At 33.5% G+C, this 21564-nt stretch overlaps 3 protein-coding genes across 7 annotated transcripts; all 3 read right to left on the bottom strand.

Moving 5' to 3' along the window:
• Window positions 1-282: 282 nt before the first annotated feature.
• On the bottom strand, window positions 283-7590 carry LOC105768285 (protein ENHANCED DISEASE RESISTANCE 2-like). 2 transcript variants are annotated; one of them, XM_012588141.2, is made up of 21 exons: window positions 7199-7590; window positions 6129-6203; window positions 5959-6012; window positions 5805-5870; window positions 5655-5713; window positions 5273-5403; window positions 5153-5199; window positions 4977-5074; window positions 4224-4319; window positions 4071-4135; window positions 3898-3969; window positions 3309-3455; window positions 2829-3139; window positions 2541-2604; window positions 2246-2421; window positions 1788-1889; window positions 1587-1637; window positions 1347-1490; window positions 1145-1240; window positions 837-938; window positions 283-723 (listed from the first exon to the last, which is right to left on the bottom strand). In XM_012588141.2, the coding sequence occupies exons 1-21, from the start codon at window positions 7352-7354 to the stop codon at window positions 631-633; spliced, it is 2205 nt and encodes a 734-aa protein (XP_012443595.1). In that variant the 5' UTR covers window positions 7355-7590; the 3' UTR covers window positions 283-630. The 2 variants fall into 2 exon arrangements, with proteins under 2 accessions (XP_012443595.1, XP_012443590.1); XM_012588136.2 differs by having other exon boundaries at window positions 5273-5430.
• Window positions 7591-11796: 4206 nt separating this feature from the next.
• On the bottom strand, window positions 11797-14646 carry LOC105770947 (UDP-xylose transporter 1). The gene is made up of 9 exons (XM_012592326.2): window positions 14430-14646; window positions 14285-14327; window positions 13739-13859; window positions 13428-13612; window positions 13271-13338; window positions 13047-13179; window positions 12767-12928; window positions 12391-12657; window positions 11797-12152 (listed from the first exon to the last, which is right to left on the bottom strand). Exons 3-9 carry the CDS (start codon window positions 13857-13859, stop codon window positions 12066-12068), a joined length of 1023 nt encoding a protein of 340 aa, XP_012447780.1. The 5' UTR covers window positions 14285-14327; window positions 14430-14646; the 3' UTR covers window positions 11797-12065.
• Window positions 14647-15688: 1042 nt separating this feature from the next.
• LOC105770188 (uncharacterized) lies at window positions 15689-20989 on the bottom strand. 4 transcript variants are annotated; one of them, XM_012591271.2, is made up of 15 exons: window positions 20813-20989; window positions 19726-19837; window positions 19354-19465; window positions 19170-19274; window positions 18778-18882; window positions 18381-18464; window positions 18161-18276; window positions 17879-17980; window positions 17673-17786; window positions 17501-17557; window positions 17292-17358; window positions 16807-16860; window positions 16496-16570; window positions 16148-16183; window positions 15689-16008 (listed from the first exon to the last, which is right to left on the bottom strand). In XM_012591271.2, exons 2-15 carry the CDS (start codon window positions 19743-19745, stop codon window positions 15916-15918), a joined length of 1140 nt encoding a protein of 379 aa, XP_012446725.1. In that variant the 5' UTR covers window positions 19746-19837; window positions 20813-20989; the 3' UTR covers window positions 15689-15915. The 4 variants fall into 4 exon arrangements, with proteins under 4 accessions (XP_012446725.1, XP_012446724.1, XP_012446723.1 ...); XM_012591270.2 differs by having other exon boundaries at window positions 19726-19875; XM_012591269.2 differs by having other exon boundaries at window positions 19726-19880.
• Between the last annotated feature and the right edge of the window lie 575 nt (window positions 20990-21564).

A 21564-nucleotide genomic window follows, 5' to 3' on the forward strand; every position in this document is an offset into this window, starting at 1 on the left:
ATATTAAATTACGATTTTAGTTCCGCATCATGTGTTATACTCATGTGCAAAGTACTTCGCTCCTAGTAAAGACGTCATACATGTAGAAAAGTTATGTACGTTAGTACTACTCTATTGATTTATACTTTGTTCATGGATTAGATTGATGATCCGTCAAATCAATCCGTAAATCTGACGCAAATCAGCCGACTTTTGTTTTGGACAACATCTCCTAAATTTAGAATTCTAGTCTAGTGAGAAATAGATGCGACTCATAGGATGAACTCTATCTGAATAAGAAAATAAGGCAACATATTAATAAAAATAAAATTTAAAAAACTGGGATTCTTTTTAAATACACACTAATTAAGGGTGTCATATTTCTACACAAAAACTGGTTTTCCATTTTAAATACTACGATGATACGTACAGAGCACCAAGGGTTAGGTAGATAATGACCATTTGATAAAATAATTTTAAAAAAAGAAAAAGAAAGAATGCAACTCTATCTGTGGAAGCAGCAACGGCAGCAGCAATGCCATAATGCAATAATATGATTTTTGGTATTCTTCAATTTCATCAATCATCACCCAAGCTTCTTAACCAGCCTAGTGTAGCCTAGTAAACATCAGGTTGAGAATAAATAATTATTCATACTTTTACTGTAATAGATTTTGATGCGTCAAGATGGTTCAGCCGGCATGTTCCAAGAAGATACTCTGGTAGCTCCTCTTCTGTATTTGCCTGTATATATATATATATATATATAAGAAAATCCACATTTCTGTATTGGTTAAAAAGTGTATGATCATTCCATAAAGTGATCCAATTCCTGTTCTTCTTAGGGTTGATTTTACCTGTATCAAAAATGCCATTTCAATAACCAGATTGTTGAGGTAACCAAGCACAAGACTGACCACGCCTCTTGCCACCGTCGATGACCCAATGTCAATCCCAAGCTGAAATGACAGATAAATCAAATTTCAGTATTGCCATAAAAGATTTTCATGCTTTTTCTACTCTCGTACTTGAAAATGTGGAGAGGCTAGCTAGAAGAGAAATGAATCTAACTCGGAGAAAATTTAGGTGATTTTTCAAATGCATTCTCCAGGTTAATTGTGCTTGGACCCTGACAAATATATAAATGTAGTTCATGAAAGTTTACCTCCAAGTAGTTCTTCCCACGGAAATAATTAATTTCCAATGCTTGGCCAATGAGACAAGCTTTCTTTCCGACACTCTGCTTGACTATCCACGACCCCTAACAAAACAAACTCAATTGTCAGAACCTTGCTTTATAACCCACTGGTGAGTTCACTTCCATCAAAGATTCTCAATGTCAACTACACAATACTGCATGTACCGACCTTTGATATGTATGGAATGAGCTTAAACCTTGAATTTCTATATGCGTCATCACCATTGATGAAGTTATACAGTAAGGGTGAATCTTCCACTGGAGTATTCATCATATAGTATAGTGCTAGGCTGTATGTTGTTGAACCTGGCACCTGTTTCATGGTAAATAATTCAGTTATGTTAAATGCTTAAGAACCAATAAGAATACAGCTTGACAGAATTAAATGTAAAACAAAATCGCAAAGTACCTGTATGTTTACAATGAAGAAAAACTCTGGTCCACCCTGAGCAGCATATTTCTGCAGATAAACATTTTTTGTAACTTTTTTCGTCAATTTGCAGGCAACATATAGCAAATACAAGAAGTACAGTTGAGCTTATAGGTGACCCATAAGCATGACCTCTAAATCTCAATCGACAGAAAAGTAAGGGCATATATAAGAGAAAACCTGAACAATGCCCCCAGGACGCCCTCCTAGATCATCTTCGCGTTTGTCAGATCTTAGCCAATCTGCAGCGACCATTTGCATTAATGTGCCCTTTGCCTTAAACTGAAAGAAAAAAAGAACAAAGATGTAATTCTAAATTGGAGTTGAAATTTAAGGAAAACTAAAAGTTGGGCTATGCAAAAGGAAAGCCAAAGTGGATTTGATTTGGATATCCAGGACTTCAGACTTCCTAGCAATTGATCACCATAAGATATCTACAAAACCCTACAATTAACTGTGTCCTAAACATGCTAGGCAAACATGGAAGGACATGTATATCATTTAGAGATCATCAGAGACAAAGCACCTGTTAATGCAAGATCATGCAACAAGGCATACAATAAACCATCATAGAACACACCAGCTGAAGTTTTGTAGTAAAATTCAGCTTTGTGTCACTGAAATATTTTTCTACATACCTTCTTACAATCTTCTAGGTAATTCTCCCCACGAATTAAAAATGTGGAGGGTTCTGCCGCTGTCCAACTGCAGGGTAATGTACAAGTTGGATCTTTGGGAAGAGTGTTTCCATAGGAGCAACATATGCCATCTTCCTTCGTCATGTCTTGTAAGTCCATGTAGCCCCTTTTCTGGACTGCAACATACAAAGAATTGGAAGCCATCAGCAATTATCTTTCTAAAAATTCTATTGAAAAGAAAATTCTTTGTTTCTATATTATAGAAGGGAATACTGATAATCCAAATAGGAACCACCTGCAAGATCATGTAACTTTTTCACAAAAACAGCAGCAGTTGATAACTTTGTTTGGCGTGTATCCTGTAAATTTCAGTCACATAGATGTCATGTGAGAAACTTCGAGCAAAACATACACACACAAAACCTTTAGTAGAGAAAAACTCTAGAGTAATACAGCCATACGAAGAAACATAATAGGAAAAATAGAGACTCTATAGTTGGTCACATCCTCTGAGATATGAAGCACCACTAACTGCAACTTAGTTTGCATGTAAGAATCAATGCTAAATTACTTTGACTTGTACCTGAGAGTATACTTCCGGAGCATAGTCAGAATCCCACCTATCTGTTGATTGATCATAGTCTGTTGGTTCTGGAACATCAAAGAATTCATCGGCAGCATCATTAAGACCTACCAGACTCGAGTGCTCTGAAGGTGCCTTTTCCATTCCTTCACTCAAATTTTCCTTCGATTTTCCAGCCTCTATCTGTGTGCACATATCAACTACACAGTCCTCTTCACTCTGTTGCAACCTAACAGCCCGTATCAACTCTCCAGATGAAATATCAGCAGAAGGATATTTTCCTTGTTTTGCTTTAAATAACTCTCTTAACGCTGCAGGTACATGAAATTAATTCCTAGCAAATTAATGCCTCAAATGATCACACAATCATTAAACATTACACACACACACACACGATATTGAACAGATAAATAAGATTATAACAGCAGTTGGGATTAAGGGTAATATATCACATGAAGTTATAACACAATATATGATTACCGGCAACTCTCTCAAGCATACGGATGGTAATAGATCGGGCTGCAGAAGTTTTAAGATAAGATTTCCAGAACTTCCAATCAATTGCAAGCATGTGTTTTACAACTGAGTGTTTTTCTTCATTCAGAGGAGATATGACATATCCACCACCTGCAAATAAGTGCCGGACATTGACCTCATAGATTAACTTTCAATTTTTCTGCTTTTTAATACAAACATCTTCCTGTTCTTTTATAGAGAATTTCAAGAGTGCATCATATACCGCAACCTATAAATTTCGCTGTGGTATACAAGGACAAATTTATCACATCAAAATAAAGCAATGAGATAGACATTTATCTGCAGTATTCAAACTGAAGCCAAACAACGCTTCAACTTTCGAACATATAAAAAAACCAGAATAAATACATTTTTGTTTCATGCACACATGAGATGCTTAGTAAACAAGGTTAAGAGTATGCTCAATTAAATCTAGAAGATTAAGACGGTTCATGCATCCTATAATGTATATATTTATGCATGAAAGTAGGATATAGAGAACTCAGAAAGATGAAAGAAGTTCTGTTTTACTTATGTTTCAGGCATACATTACTTTTAAGGCAGGCACGGATATAGCTTTTCTGTGGGGGGCACTTCTTGTGAAACACCGAGTGGTACAGAATAACTGTTATAAAATCAACCAAAAAGAAGTTAGTTTGTAATTTAACTAGATTTGTTGTGACTTCTGAATAGAACTTTTAAGAATCTCCTCAAAGCAATTACTACCATATGTTCCATCATCTTCTCTTCTCCAATAGCGGCGCAACAAGAGATCCCTCCTTTTCATTCCCCTGCAAGTATTATGAGTTAGTGAAACTATATAACCAGAAACCTCTATCTTGCAAAACATAATGACAAAATCAGAAGTTTGGATCTGACATAGGTAACCAATCACCATATAGCTGCTTGTGAATGATATCAGTATGACCATCAAGATGTTCAATCACACTACCCTTGTAGAAACAGAAATCCCATCTGCAAGGCAATTTGCAAATTTCCTTTGGTCTTAGAAAAAGAAAACATTTCAGGAAAAGACAAATACATTGCTAGATGAATAGAATTCTAATTTTGTAAAACTTTAAAACACGCTAGAGAGCATCAGAGGAGTAATAATAAATGAAATATAGATTTCTAATTTTGCAAAACATTAAAAGTTAAAGCACACTAGAGAGCATCAGAGAACTGATAGTAAATAAAATAGAGGCGTTAAAAGGGCACCAAATATAGATGTCAACTACATGCATGGTATCATCTTCAAAATGCAGATTTCTTCTTATGGTTTTGGTGTAGCTATTAAACTAATGTATAAATAATTTCTAGGCAAATTGAAGTCTGTATCAACAAGGGCAAAGATTACATTGCTGCTGTTTCTATCATGCATCAAACTTGAGTTGAGATTTCTTCTCCATTACAACCTCAGTGAGAAAAAAGCACTAACTGCACACAAAAAATTGTCCAATGGGAAATAATAATCACAATGCGGTCTGTTCCATTAAACTGCAATGCTAGATCCACTACAATTAATAATATACTTAGAATTAAAGTACCATTGAGATTGAAATCAATCCATAGTTCTTGCAAAAGATTTTAAGAGCTCATTTCAAGGAAAATACAGAGTACTTGGCAGCTTACTCTGATCTTGAGGGTCCAAGAGACATAAGTGTCTGGAAAATGGCTTCTGAAGTTCCATCTATGACACCCACAGCCATGATTGCAGGATGATCATCCCACTGTCAATGGAGGGAGGAGAAAAGTGTCAAAATGCAATTGCATGAAATTCATTGACAGGCAAATCAAAAGCTACCAACCTTTCCATGAGAATCCCTATCTTTAGCTTCTTTAAACAGTCTAAGACCTGCGTTTCATCATGGTTTTAGACAAACAATTATGGTTATCTCAAAAATCACAAATATTTGTTCCGTAATTACCATTCTGACAGCCAAAGATTGTCCAAGGTGAAGGAGCCACAACATCAGATGTCACTCTGTCCATCTTTGTGGATGAACAAAGAGTCCAGTCAATAGAACTGTTATGATTTGTGTTACTGGAACCACTCGATCTGCATGCAAGGAGCCCTTCTAAGAAACTGATATATAATAATAGAGCATAAACATGAGAGAATACTTGATAGTAAAACAAGCATTAGGTCCTGTCGCAGTCATCAGTAGTAAATATTCTAAATAAATGCAACTTAACGTTATTCAAGCTATCAGCACAGAATCAAATCATGCCCAAGCATAGGTGAAGAGACAGAAAAAAAGCAGCAATTGGATATATGTTACATAGCAATAATGGATGGTTACTTCTTACCTGAAGGACTGCCATCTGCTCTTTGAACAAGCAACATCATTTCCAGGGTATGTACCACCCTGTATAAATACAATAAAATCTCATTCTCATCTCATATTGTGTTGGAAACTTATGATGTGCATTAACAAGAGGAAGCAGTTCATTTCAGACCTTTAAAGCTGCTTCCTTGAAGGATTGAATCCATCTTGCTGCTTCCTCAGGACTACTAGCTCCTAGCTGAAAAATTGATTCCATATGTCATACATGAAGGTGAAATTATCATACATGTTGACTAACAATTGTTTTTGTAAAATATTTGCCTCACCTTAAGTTGATCATTGTGATTAGAAGTATTATAAAGAGTGAATATGAAGAATACCTACAAGCCAAACAAAGAACTGTCCTTAGAAAATCTCCAATGGGATGAACCAATCAGAAAACACAAACCAATAAAATTACAACTGTCCAAGAAAAAAGGAAACATAATTCACATACGTTGCTGTGAATGCTCTCTCTCCCATTGTCTGCAACTCGAATGCAGGAATCAATAATAACACTTCGACCAGGTTCCTGAAAGGTAAATCAAGGTTCAGTTTTTAGGCTTATTAAAATTGTTAAGCGTCAAAAGTACAGTCTACAACTAAGAAATATAAACAATAGAAAAATTAACTTAAAAATGAATATGAGCCCAAATACAGTCTTAGCATCGTCATTTATTAATTCATCGATATATACAAAACACTTTCGCACAGCTAAAGATGAACTGCAACAGCAACAAATAAATGCACTAGATAGCTCGACCATTGGGTATTCTTCCAAGACACTTCAGATTAAAGCGAAGACATGCCACATTGTATAGTTATGCTTAAAGTGTAGCTAACGATTTGCTTGGCTTATGATTATCATCGAATCAACTTAGCTTTCTCTAAAAGCTAAAGATTTAACAGCACAAAGACTATGCGACGTATGAATGATAAAGTAAAATACTCCTGACCAAAAGCTGACGTTACAATTCCTCCAGATTTACCTATAAAGAGTTATCTCTATCAGGCGATAACAAAAAAAAAAAAAAAAGAGCAGAAACCTGAAAGGCTTCTCGATCGAAAGAACCAATTCAATAGGGGAAAAAATAAAAAAAGGAGCAAAAGAAGTCAGCTGCATAAAAAAGCATATATGTTCTCAATCAAGGTCTCTCTCCTTACTATCAAAGTACTCTCTGAAACGCTTTTGTCATGAAATATTAAATCATATTCAACTAATCCATTACTAAGCAACTAAAATGATTAGTAAATATACAAATAAAATAGTATAAGAAAATCAATAATAAATGAACAAATTAAAAAAGAAGAAGTCATACTACTAAAAACTAGTTATTCAATATTAGAGCGGTTGCCTTGGACTGACTAATAAAAAACAAAATTCGGAAAAACAAAAACAAAGAGATAATGATATTAAATTTTAATGCCATTATTTCTTTAGAACATTCGTATAATGAGAAACGAAACTTGCAAGATAAGCTTCTCAACAATCAAAAAAAAAAAAAAAAGAGAGAGTGAGGAAGAAACCTGGAGATTGGAAATGGGCATGGATTTGAAGCTCTTAAGCAGATGATCTTCAAGAACAAAGTAACGTTTCCTTGAGTACTGTAATCCAATCCGATTCGAACGAATTATATGTAACCATCCTTCCATTTTTAATTCTCCGATCTGTGAACCGCCCATTTTTTTTTCTTTCTTCTTTAAGCAAAAAAAGAAAAAGAAAAAAGAGTTATTCGTAAACTGAAAATAAACAAGTGAGTCAATTTTTTTCTTTTTTGGAGGTGAAATTAGTGAAACTCCTCTTTGGAGTTTAAGATGCCAAAAAAATTCCTCTCTGCCTTTCGGTTTCTCTCTCTTTGCCTCAGCGGATTTTTATTCTTTAAACGTTTTTCTCTTTGTTTAAGAAAACAGAAACGAACTCAAGCGCATATGAGACGTGTACTTGCCAGGCGAATATTATATGCTTCAAATTTACCTTATTACCCTTTTCTCCTCTCATTTGAAGTTCAAAAAGTACGCTAAAAAATTATGCACCCAATCATTTTTCAAATTATTAATTTATATTATAACACAAGTGAACAAATTGATTTAAAAATATATAAAAATTAAATCAAATTTTGATTATTATGATAAAATTGGAATCTTAAAAATTATAGCGTTTTATCTTCTAAGCACTATATATACATATTATTTTATTAATTTGATATAATAAAACAATAACATTAGTATACTAATATAATTTACATCGCAATAAATGTTTTGTTTTGATAATTTTCTAATTGGTTTGATACTCCGTTAATTCATTGCAATTTACAACAATTCGATGACAAGTTTTAACTTAATATAATTATACAAATTAACGTAGTGCAATTACCAAAAACATTAAAAACTTTATACAAGGTAGTGAACTAATGTTTCATCTTTATTTTTTTTAATTTTATTTTTTTAAAAGGTAAATATATTAATTTATTCATGAATAGAATCATATAATTAAGGGAAAAATAACAAACACTCGTCGTAGATGGTAAATGATAAGCTTCATTAACACAACAAAGGCTTTAGCTTTAGCATTAATAGAACATCATGGCACGTTGACAATTGACTTTGTCACAACTCAAACACGACATATCTGGAGTGATTGCAAGTACTTAATACGATAAGGAAATCAACCTCGGATGGTCCAAAGCGGTAAGTAAAAATCGACCAAAGAATCGAGCATTCACCAAACTAGAGAAGATGACAACAAAATCATCCCTAAAATTACTTAATGTAAAACTAAGGTCACATGCATAAGCAACACTAAAAAACATGCTATAAAAGCAAACTAAAATTTCTAAAACTGAAAAGTTGTTAAGCAATGGAAAAATAAACAAAAAAACATATAAAACTTAAAATAATACAGGTCAAAATCGACTTGTGAAATCATTTATTATTCTCAAAATGCTCTCAAAACAGAAATATATTAAGAAGCTGGCGAAGAGCAACTCACAGTCCAAGAAAACTTACTAGTGGCCAGTGGAGTCTTCGCGAACGACAAGCGTCGTTATTTGTCCATCACAACTTGTGAAGATAATAAAGATATCCACAAAATAGACATACAAACTGAAAAATGGAGAAAACATGTGAAGTAGATGAGAAGAAAAAGAAAAGAAAAGATTAATGGGAAGGAGAAAAAGGCGGGTAATAGCCAACCTGGAGACTAACACTGTCACCGGGCAAAACAAATTTATTTTTAAAGATATATGTAATGTTATTTTATTTTAATCAAATAAGTAATTGAATAATCTAATTTACTAAAACTCCATGTGTCATCAAACATAAACTAAAAAATAAAATTAAACAAATAAATGACGAAATAATATTAACATCTTAAAAAAAAAGTTCCATGAACATAAATAAATTATTTCTTTTGTATATTCAATGGAAGTAAGGTTGTAGGAAAATATCACTTTCACAGATTGAACTAACAATTTTGTCGTATTTTGGTGACTTCAGAGTCTGGTACTTGAGCTATATAATCCCATAAAGTATACTAAAATAAGAATAAAATATTTGGCAAATCTTGACTAAATAAACCTTAGCTTTGGAATTTTACTCAATAATTATTTACTTCGCTGAATTATAAATAGTTTTTGCTATTTGCACCCTTTTATTTAATAATTTCAAAATTCTTATCTACTTTACAATCCTAAAATACCTAATATTTATATCTTTAATCCTTATTAATTTAGAGAAAGGATGAAATTACCAGAACATGAAATTGGATCTTTAATGTCAATTTACAAGTATCTAGCCACAGATAACTTTTGGAAATGACTCAAACGTAATATAACTTTTGCAGTTTTTTTGAAATCTAATCATATTTTTAATCCTTATTTATAATTTAATGTATTGTATGTAGTATTTATATTTTATTGAATTTTATTTTAAATATAGATTATATATTTAAATTTGTAATGTTTATATTTTAATATTTAAAATATAGTTTATATATTTAAATATAATGTTTACCAACAAGTGGTTGGGTGTAGTGATAAGACACATTGCACTCCCAAGATAAGGACCTAGGTTCGAACATTGGAGGCGATATTGTTGGGAGGAGTGACCACGAACCCCAAATATGGACCGCAAAACAAACATGAATAATATAAAAAAAATTCTAAATTTCATATACCAAAATATTAATAAATATTTATAATAATTTTTATATTTTTATTGAAATATCTTAATATTTATGAATTTAAAATTTATTTAAATGTTTTTTTAACTTTACATCATCATGAACGTTTTTATTTCTCAAAATTATTTTTAACAGCAATATTAAATATTTAAATAATAAACTAAACTTTAGGGATGGTAAACTAGTCTTCTGTTAAAACATTAAAAGGTATTAATATTTGAGATTGTGAAATTGATTTGGTTATGCTCGAACTATTATTGACACGTTACAAAAGCTGGATTCAGAAATGGTAGATCCTGCCACGCCTTTTTCGCCACTATGATTTGGAAGGAAGTAAATTTAAAAAGAAGGGTACCAACAGTACAAGATTACTGGATTTAGGAGCCACACAAGTGGAGAACCATAGTGAATTACAATAGAACCAACCTTGGTGCTGCCAATTAAAAGGAATAGACTGGAGGAATTGCAGTAGTTAAACGCCAGTTGGGATAACTTTTAATTAATTCACGCAACATCAACTCCATTATTATATATGACCGGAAATGGATTCTACATGAGAAAAACAAAGCTCACTGGAAGCTGAAACCATTATAGCTAGCAAGGGATGACAAAACCTAATCATTTCAATATCTATAGAGGTGATTCAGATGAAACAAAAGGTAGAACAAAGAACGTCTATCTCCACCATTGCTACGTCAAACTACATCTGGTAAAAGTAACAGTCTAAAACCAGAAACATTCATTATAAGACTTTGATTTTTTTATATTTTATTTCTACCAAACTACCTAACGTGAAGGGTAAGTATGGATAGAGTTGATAATATTGAATAATGATATAATTAAATATAATAATTACGAAACATGTATTAATATCGTATTTATTGACATTGTATCTATAGTTTCTTTAATGAAAAACATAAAAGTGAGGTAAATACATAAATTGTGACTTGTGTTTGAAAACATGTGGTCACCGCCAAGTTGGTTGGTAAAGCTAGCCAGCTAGTTTGGGTTCCCAACTTTTTCTTTGATTTTAGTTTCAAAGCGTTGAAATTCATATGGTCGGGAACAGTATTTGTTTCGTGAAAGTTTAAAATCTTCTTCATGCTTCTTTCCTTCGATAATTATTGGTTAGTTTTTATATTTTTAAGAAATTTAATTTTTTATTTTTCAATTTAAAACTCAAATTTAATTGTCAATGCCTTTAAATTCTTCTTAACTTGATATCTTGATACTAAAAAAATCAATTGATCGTCATATAACAAGAAAATCAGACTCGAAATTAATAAAAAAACTTAACAATATTAATTATTCCTAAAAATTTACATCAATGTTTTAATTTTAATTAAAATAAAGTATTTAGACTGAGATTATAAAAAATAAAATACCTAAAAATTAAAGTATAAATAAATTCTCCAATCCCATTCTCTAATTATAAAAAAAAAGAAGTTTATTTTTTTCATACGATCCTATTCATAATCCCATAAGAAATCTCATCAAAAGAATGGACATTGGTTTTCATTAGTATAACACATGAGTAGCTGCCATGCAGCTTGGAAAATGCGCAGAGGACGAAATCTGTAGGAGGCTTATTATAATTCATCCATTAAATCTTCCCATATAGACACTTGTCTATGAGATCAATTCTTTAGGATATTTGACTATTAGATAGGAGGACACTTTATCAAACTTCTGCCATAATCCACAACCTATACTTCAGCTGCCCTCCGCAGAATCATAGTTTGAATCATCATCTAAACCCTCCATTGATTGATATACAATTAAAAGTTGTTGGATACAAATTATAAATTATGAACTTCTGTAAATTCCATACAAAACAAAAATGACAGATTTAATAATTGCAAAAAAAGTACTGATAACAATTGAATATAAAATCACAAACCTCCAAAATTTATGTGAGATAAGTATACTAAACTCGGACTAAGTCTTATTTTTTTGCCAAAGAAGAAAGAAAGTGGGGCTTTAATTTCATTTAAGTATATAAATTTTTACAGGCAAAGAAATAATAGTAACAAATATGAAGCTGATCAATTACAATTTGCTAATGATTCCATAACTGTTACTATGTGCTGAGAAAGAGAACATAGAAATGAACTGTGGGAATGCGTGGTTTATTTAAAGAATCAAAAACTGGTTTACGCTTGGGTACAAAATGTTGGAAACAACACCTTAATACACAAAAAACCCTGTTTTGTTTTAGACAAGGGAATCTTTGTTCAAGTTTTTAACTTCATGGCCTTCTTTCTGTGGACCCAGAAATGGTGCTGCATCCTTTTCTTTCATCTGAAAACACAAGACAAACATTTGTTAACAAACCATTTTTGGGAGATAAAGACAAGGAGAGAAGGTAACAATAGTGTAGTTGTAAGTATCGAGTGGGAGTATCTATTTCTTTTTTCAAATTTGTTCATGTTTTGGATGGTGCTAGGAGGGGTATATCTCAGTATTCATGTCTGGGGATATGTTAGATAAGGATGTCCGACATAGATATTTAAAGAAATATATATGTGTATATATATACCTGTGACCCCAAAGGATCAGCTTGTTTCTTTTTGTTCTCTTGGGTGCAAAAATAGGAATACAAGCCCATCCCAAAAATGGCAATGAGGATTCCAACGATATTCCTGTCTGTAAAAGGGTCATGCAGCAATGTATAGCCAAAGGTAAGAACCAGGCAAGTCTTGAGGTGACCAAGAACTTGATATGTCACTGGGGATGTCTTGCCAATAACCAAAAATGTACTGAAATTGACAGATACTGAAATAATGCAAGAGAGGATGATAAATGCCTGCAAAATGTTGAAAACCCAATTAGTTATCAGAAAAAAGATAATTCTCTTTTTATATCCTGTCAGTGAAAAGCTGAGGAAAAAAAAAGAAGAGGTTTAGGTTGAATACCAAGACTATAGGAGAATAATTATAAGCAAACACATTTTGTTTGGTGAGTAATTGATCTACCAAAGGGCCTGAGACAAAAAGAATTGCTGCTTGAAATGGGGCTGACTGGTAGAGCAGCTGCGTTGAAGACACATTTAACCTCTTCTGTATTGTGTTTGTCAGCTATATTGATCAAGTTAAAAAAGTTTCATTCCTTTGGAATATGGCCTCGAAATGTAAATGTTTGATAAGTTGAGAGACTAATTATATGTAAAAGGAAGCAATGATAATCGAAGGATACAATTTGGCCAACGCAGGTGGTTATAATGGCGAGGAGAGAAAGGATTGTCCCGACAAAATTGAGTTGCAGATCAGTTATGGAAGCAATGCCAACTCCAACAAGTAAAAGTAAGAGGGACAACTTTATGTTTTGGCTGCACCGATGTAGAAACACTAAGTACTCATAAGCTTTGAATTTCAAAATGCTCAACTATCACAAGAGTAAAAAAGAGATAAAAAAAAAACCTGAATTGCTTTTTAAGGAAGATGGTTTCCAATAATACAGTGAATGGTATGATTGCAAGTTTGGTCATCTGCCAAGAGAAAGCACCACAACGTTTGAGAACACAATTATGGGTTAAAAGGATGATACATGATGTATGTGTCTAAAAATGAAGTTAACCTGATAGAATCCAATGGAGTTAAACCCAAGGCTCAAGTTGAGAAGTCCAATGGAAACGCCATTGAGGATGCCAAAGAGCACCACGGTCTTCATGTCAATGGGTTTACTTTCAAAAAGATTGAAGCGTTGTGCGGCATGAAGGGTGCAAAATGTCACAATTAGATGCCAGCTAGTGAGTGTTGTGGCTGAAGGAGAAATGGGGATTAAAGAAAAACCATAAATCCCATCATTCTGATATAATTATGGAAAGTGATGTTTGAACCAAGGAATAAAAAAAAAATCATTCTATGGAGAAAGAGTAGAGAAATTACCAAAAGGGAATCCAAGATTGCTCATCAAAGCTTTGTTGCATATGACAATGGAGACAGATGATGCAACTGAAAGAAACAGGGCCCCAATAACACCCAATTGGAAGCTTGACATCTCTCCCATCTTTGGTGAAACAAACAAAATAACAACAACAAATAAATATCAGCTAAATCAATTATGTTAAGCCAATTTGAAAATTGAAAAGTTAATGTTTGTTGAAGCTTTATTATTTTCTTTGGTAGATATAGTTGCATGAATTAACTTAGCTAAGCCCGAGTTTGAATAAAACTTATCTCTGCTGCTACAGATAAAAAATTATGGGCGTGTATGTTACTTAACAAACTTTACAGAAAAACAAGTTTGGAATTAACTACTTACAAACAAATGCTTTATAAGCCGGCAAACTATGGAAATAGACTCTCTAAACATTTCTAGACTCTACATTGATGAAAGCTTTCATGGTTTGCATGTTTAAGAGAGGAAAAATGCAGTAACAAAACAAATGATTGCTTTGGAAACAAATAGAGCAAAGAGATAGCTAATGTTACCTTGAAAAGAAGTGGAAACTATGGAGTTTAATTTTATGAGCCCCTGAAAAAGATTCAAAGAAAGAAAACCAACTTGGTTTCATCAAACACATTCCCACATTTAAAAGAAAAAAAAAAGATGATGAAAATGAACAAAGAAAGAGACCTTTTAATGAGTACAAGTAAGTTTACAGGATAATTGACTGAGAGATTTCCTATTACAACTCCATAAAAATCACCAGAAAAGTAGACCAGGTTACAAACAATCAACAACTAGCGAAAATAAAAGGTGAGAGGGATAAAGAAGAGTGTTTGAGAGATGCAAAATTAGCTTAGAGAAGAGAGATAGAAAGAGAGTTGGTTTTGGCTTGTATGAGAATGTAGGTTTTTAAGAAGGCTATATATGTATATTTTTATGTTAGATAGCTTAAATGGGTTGGTGCCTAACGCTGTTCTAATTTATTTTAAGTACTTTACTTGTATTGTTAATGTATTTGTTCTTCCAGAAGGAAAGCTAACGATCAATTTAAGCAAGGAGATAGTGAAAGGGGTGCATTTGTGGATGTTGGTCAAAGTGAATGATGTTTTAAGCTTTTCAAATTTAGTTTGACAGTCCACTGGGGTCTTCCAAATCATCTTATAATGTTAAAGCCTTTAGGGAGAAATTATTAAATGAGGCTTAGCACACAAGGCAGGAAGGTAATATGTAAGTGTGGTACCTGCCTGCTAATGCAAGCAAAACGGCTTGCCTTCCTCAAACTCAATTGGAGTTTGGCGAGACACACACACACACACAAAAAAGCCTTCACTTTCACTCCTCAACTGAGGCCTTTACTTGGCTTTCTTTAGGAATCAACATCACCATTACCAACCAGCCAAATCAGGAAAAACCCTTTCTCATATTGTTGATTTCTCCTCGGTTAATCTCAAGAATGACAAGGATAAGATATTTAAATAGCTACTGGAGTGAGATAAAATGATGGTTGTTTTACTATTTCAACGCTTTTGACAGCCACGTCCGTTATGGGTATTTAGTGATCATGCTGAATACAGCTTATCATTATACTGGATGATTCATTGTTAGCAGATTCTATACTATGAAAAGTTGGGTGAAGTTGATCTCACGTTTTTTGAGCTGTATATGTGAGAGAGAAGAGTGAAGTTGATTAATCAATGCATTGCTATGGTCCTTCGTATCACGAGGAATATGCTGAGTAAAAGCATCAGATCCCGGGGAAACCGGTTTTACAACTTGCTTACGGGCATCACATGAAATGAAACGGAGTTTCTAAATGAAGTTTAAATGTCCATGCAGCAGTGGACAGGCAGTTCCATTATAAAGCATTGTTTCCCTTCAATATATCGTACCATAAATTTAAAAGAAAAGGAAGTAGAAAAATGAGCAACTGACGAGGAAGATGGATATAAAAAAATTACTCCCCCTTTTCTATAGCTGTGGAAATCTTAACGTACAAAAAAATGTGGCTCAGGTAAATGAGTCCACCCTCGTTCAGCAAAAATAAAATAAAATGTCACCCAAACTGAACCCTAACAAACGTCAGGTGAGATATTATACATGTACAAACGGGGTTGAAAATCAGGGAGGGATTGGGGTAAAAGAAATCAATAAAATAAAAATAGACAGGAAATAATTATTCCTTTCCAAGCTGAGCAAGGTACGCCTTGTCTGCATTTGCGAGTCGGTTCTGAAACATCGACCATTCTTTTTTGCACCTCGTTCTAACCTGTGAATTGAAAACGGAAGAAAGATATGAGTTGGTTTAGAGATTTTAATCTTTCTTTTAAAAAAACTAGTTTCAAATCCATGAATAACTTTCAAAACAAGGTATATAAAATGACGTGATAGCCCATGAACATGCATACCCCTTCCCATGGAGGTTTACCATCCTCTGATTTGCCCTGAAATTCGACAAAACACATAATTATGAGATTATAATCAGGACGGCCATGTTGGGCACAAACGAGGGAAACAAATGCCAAAACTGATAGAATAGGTGCAATGCAATGCAATGCAAGCAAGAATATTGATACAACAAGAGATAACATCAAAGTTGAGTTAGTGAAAGACGTTCAATAATAAACCAAAAGCTATATTCATATAATTAATAATTCACATAAAACACTTACGAAAACAGTATGAAGAAATAAGCTAAAACATAGTTCGGCATTGAAACGTAGCCATAATTTTCTGGCTAGTTGATGGCAACTCACCTGGCTACCAAGAGAAGGGATTACTTGATGAATAATCCACTGTGAATCTACCACACCGATTTTTTCATGTGCAGGCTGTGAAGAAGAAAATGGCAATTTAGTACCAAAAAACCAAGAGGCCAGGCTGAGATAGTTGTAGTACAAATGCCTTCATAAATAGAAAGAATTGCCATAAAGAGCCAGTAATTCTAAAACATTTTATGTATGCTTGGATTCTCCAGCAATTAAACACTTCCATAGGTTCTCATTGTGTTCACTAGAGAACAGTCAATAGCAAGAAGGAAATGGAAAAAGAGACAGAATCCACTAACCTCTACGCATCTTCTGAGAGCAAAATCCAATCCCCATCCATGCACCAAATCATTCTACAACAACACAAATTTGTAAGCATTTTGGTAAGTATCAAACGGAAGGAGCTCAAGAGATTGTACCAAGTTATTAAGTAAAAGTTTGGCAAACAGTATTCTACCCTCCTAATCTGAGTCTTCATTCTTAATTCCACCATTGGAGTAGTTGAGAATGTAGGGAGCTCATCCCAAAAGGTGCTCGTGTTAGCCAATTCTAATGAACTAACAAGGAGTCCATTAATTAACAGTTTTCTATATTTATAAGTTTATTTACTTGGGGAATGGAACCTCAGACAGGCAACATTTCACCCAATGGCCTGACCAAATATTAACAAGTATTTGCTTTGTGAGGCAAAGAAGAATATAGCATGTGCTACCTATTTAGTCAGCAAATCCATGGCATGTAAACAATCTGGCTAAAGTCCAAGGAATTCTTAACCGCACTTTACCTGAATCATATACCATACACATCTCCAAGCTTCCCGAGAAAATACGGGCGCCATAATTTCCACAAAGCTGAAACAAAGCAAACAATGTTAAATGCACCAAGAGAAAAGGAGGATATCTGATTGAAGGAAACTCAACAGTGAAGTGCATTGGAGTGTTTCACTGAAAGACACATGTGTGAATATGAGAGATAAAGAGACAGAAAGCATACGCAGCACATGGTGGCAAATGCGGATCACTACACCAGCCTGGTTTCTCTTCAGTAAACCTGTGAACCAAGTTCAAATGCAGAGAATTTCAGATGACAAAAAAAAAGGTTCCTTCTTATAATCGCTAAGCAATTGCAGTGTTTCATATGGTTGAGAGAGAGAGACAGAGCCTACTTGTGAACTTCTCTGTCACCTCTCCTCTTTGTCATCTGCCATGTCAATCCATTATTGGGCTCCAAACCTGGTTGTGAGATCTCCAGACCATGCTTCTTGACAAGTTCTATGTATCTGGTAATTTGTGCAGAGAAGATAAGAAAGAAAAATATACATGGTGAAATTAAGTAATCAAGTGAATAATGTCGCTGCTTTATAGGACAAACCTCTCAGCATTGAAGTGTTCCACTCCCAGGTCTTCATCCCAGATGAAGATGTATTCATAAGCAGAGACAACATCTGGATGCAAAAACCTTTTCGCATACCACCTAATAATATACACAGACACATATATTAGCAGCAAACTATCATCCACCTAACCAGGCAGCGTCTGGAATTCAAGGAAGCAAGGAACAGGGAAAGGCTTATTCTTTCTTAAAAATTCCCTCTAATTAGAAGGATCCAGACATACATAGATCTTTAACCATTCTGATCGCTATAAAGCTTACCATTTTGTCTGCTTCTTTACACTAACATGGATTGCATTCTTTGACCACTCAAATTGGTCCCACTCAGTTGTCCGGCCATCATAATGAAAAAGCAAAATTTGGAAATCCTCAGAAAACTACCTCAACAAGCAAGAAAACAGAAGTGTCAAAAACCCTGGAAATTCAAAATTGGAAAAGGAAAAGAAATAAAAGGAAAAATGAAATGACCCCATTGTCTAACCTTTTTAACACATTTATCTATATTACTCCTCTGATCAAAGCCAACTGTAAATGTCACTAAATACTTTGGCTTCTTCTTCAGATCCTGCAGAGTTAAGGAAAACCATGATTAGAGACACCTATTAATCAAGGATATTAAGATGCATAAATGTATATTTTAGCACCCTGCAAGGTGTATGTTCCAAAACTGACAATATTAGTGATAAAGGGGCAAAATGGCCCTCATGCATCGGAACTTTTCTATTGAATTTGGAAAGAACACGATAAGCTGCATGTAACATTTCTAGTCGGTGAAGATATTAAAAGAAAAAAAAGTTCCTACTCAGTGAAGATATTGAAAGAAAAAGACAGCAGAAGGATGATGATGTTTATATGTAAATATAACCTATGGATCATACCTCACTAGGTTCGCCCCATAACCTGCGCAGGTAAAGGTCAGATTCTGGAACGACAATTCCAGGAGGTAACAATTCTGCGCCACGAGGATTTGTAGGAACATATATCTGGAGAACAGGGAAGCAGAAACCAATTAACAAAATGGATCAAAAACAAAGCACCGCGCAAAAACTCAGAACAAAGAGCTCTGCTTCACACAAGAACCCGGAAAAATGATATATAAGACTCAAGCTGATCTGAGACAAAATCTAATGGTTCAAAAACAGTGGTAAACAAAACTTTCACTTATAATTTGAAATATATATAATCCTGTAAGTGTCAATAAAATGTCTTCTCTTTACAAATAACAAAATGTTACAACAGCAATGGGGGCAGAGAGTAAGCAAACAGGCACCTTAGGAAGATTGTCTGCAGTTCTCTCAGGAGACCTGACTATAAAGTCTTGGTCATTAGCTCTGGATGCATCAAAAGACGATCTAAGGTTTGAAGGTAAGTGAATCTGCAGGGATTGAAAACAAATCATACGGTTGATAGATTGACTGCAGCATAGCTTCATTATTAATAAAGGCAAAACATACCTTGTAAACGGAAACTGACGGAAATGAAACACCAATAAAGAATCCAATCACAATTCCAAGAATTGTTGCGATAACGAGCCTGGCTTTATCATTTGTTTTCTTAAAAACTCCACTGTAAAGCACAGAAATAGTTTAGTAAAAGGAGCCCCAAAAATCTGTCATCCTAAGCAATAAACCAGTAAAGTTGAGAAATTCAAAAATCAAAACATAATAATGTTGTAAGGTTCAAAACAGTTATCTACAAAAGAAAAAAAGAAGGAAAACAAATCAAAGAATGGATTTCCAAAGATTATGCTTTTCACCCTACCTCATCTATTTGTTTTATCTTTCTAGTGTCTGATAGTGAAAGACAAAAAATTAATAAAATCTAACCTGCGGTGTATGGTGCCCATATCTGTATTCTCTCTTGTAATTGATTTAAAAGGTCAGATGCTCGCAAAAACAATTATCTCCCATAAGCACCTTAGGGAGCAAATGGGGGAACCTTCAAGAACACCAATGCGAAGTTACTCTACTCTTCAACTGAGCTTGATTGTTTATCAGTGCAACGTTCCAAGCTTCAGTATATATTACAAAAGGAATTAAACTAAAAAAAAAAAGAACTGCAACACTTGATGTTTTAAAAGGGCGCCTGACATTAGAATAATATAATAAACGTACAACATTATAGGCGGCTACAAAAGAAACCTGGAACATCGATTAGAAGTTTCATATAATTTGTAAGAAAACGCAAAAGAAAAAACAAAAACAAAAACAAATCTGAAACCTTAACAAACTAAACAAGCAAGTCACCACTAATTGTTGTTTTACCTTAACCAATGATTTAAATTTCAAACGTTATAGTTCAACATGTTTTGGCTTAATTTTACTCTTAGATTACAATTTACTGCAAAAAGAATTCATTAAAAATGCATGCAAAACTACCAACTCTTAAATAAAGGCTGTCATAAATTCTTCTGTTTTTGCTGTTTTATTCTCCAGAGTAACACCATTACGCTTTAACCACTTTTGGGTTCAAACCATTTCACCATCCCGGATCCATTACATCTTTTCTAAATCCCAAACTGACCGCCATATTACAAAGTAAATATGAACACCCAATTAATCAGAAATCAAAATTTGCAACTAAAATGATAACATTCGTACTATCATCTGATAAAAAAAGAAGTTCAGCCTTTTCATTCAAATTCCTGATCTGCATAATTGGAAAAGAAACTTTCCTGATCACATTCAACAAAACTCAGATGTATGAACGAACAAAAAGTTTTCAATTCTAAAAGTACCTTTTTCTTTCAAAAAGATGACAATATTAAAATCCAAGATCAAATCCAAGAACAAGGGAAAGAAGTACATAAAATTTTACACTTCAAGTAATTTTTATTTTTATTTGTAAAAATGACAAAGGACCCATCAAAGAAATTCAAATTTCGACAAGAAAATCGTAGGGTTAGAAACTTACCAGCTTTTTCCCTTTTGGTTGAAGAACAGTTGATCTTGATCTTATGCTACAACGAGAGAAACAGAGCAAAAGAGTGCTTCTTCTAATAAAATTTTATGTTTGAAGACTAAGAGAGAGACGCAGAGGGAATGGGAGTGGAAAATTTTTACGACTCACTTGACCTGGTTTTTGTTATGCCTGGGTGGGCTTGGCCTTACAACCGAACTAATTAATTAGCATTAAAATTTAATTAAAAAGCTTGATATTTATTTTTCATTAAAAATGACTGCTATTCAGTTGTACTTTAAAAAAGGTGGCAATTACTTTTCTTCAATCAAATAATTCTGAGATAATCATTTTTATCTACTCCATTAAAATATTTGAGAATTTTTTTAAAAAAAACCTGTTTTTTTTTGGTTCAATACTATTTGTTTTGTTGTGTAATTATATTTTAATTATTATATTCATCAGTTAACAGTTGTCAGACATCATCTTTTTTTCAAAGATTAAGCTATATTTTGGGAACATTTGACTACAGATCTGACCCTTTTGATTGTCACTGTGACTCGGGTTTTGGTACGGTCTTCTGGCTTTTTTTTCTTTTCCGATAAACAAATGCAGTAAATTATCTCGTAGATTTGGGTTAATAGTAGCAATACAAATTCATTGATTTTTATATAAATTTAATAGAAAACTCATCTCTTATATAAAAATTGAGGTATAATGGTAAAATTAGTCTTTAATATTTATATTTTTTTTGTCAATTTGGCTCT

Source organism: Gossypium raimondii, chromosome 5 (genome assembly GCF_025698545.1).
Source record: "Gossypium raimondii isolate GPD5lz chromosome 5, ASM2569854v1, whole genome shotgun sequence".
Taxonomy (NCBI): Eukaryota; Viridiplantae; Streptophyta; class Magnoliopsida; order Malvales; family Malvaceae; genus Gossypium; species Gossypium raimondii.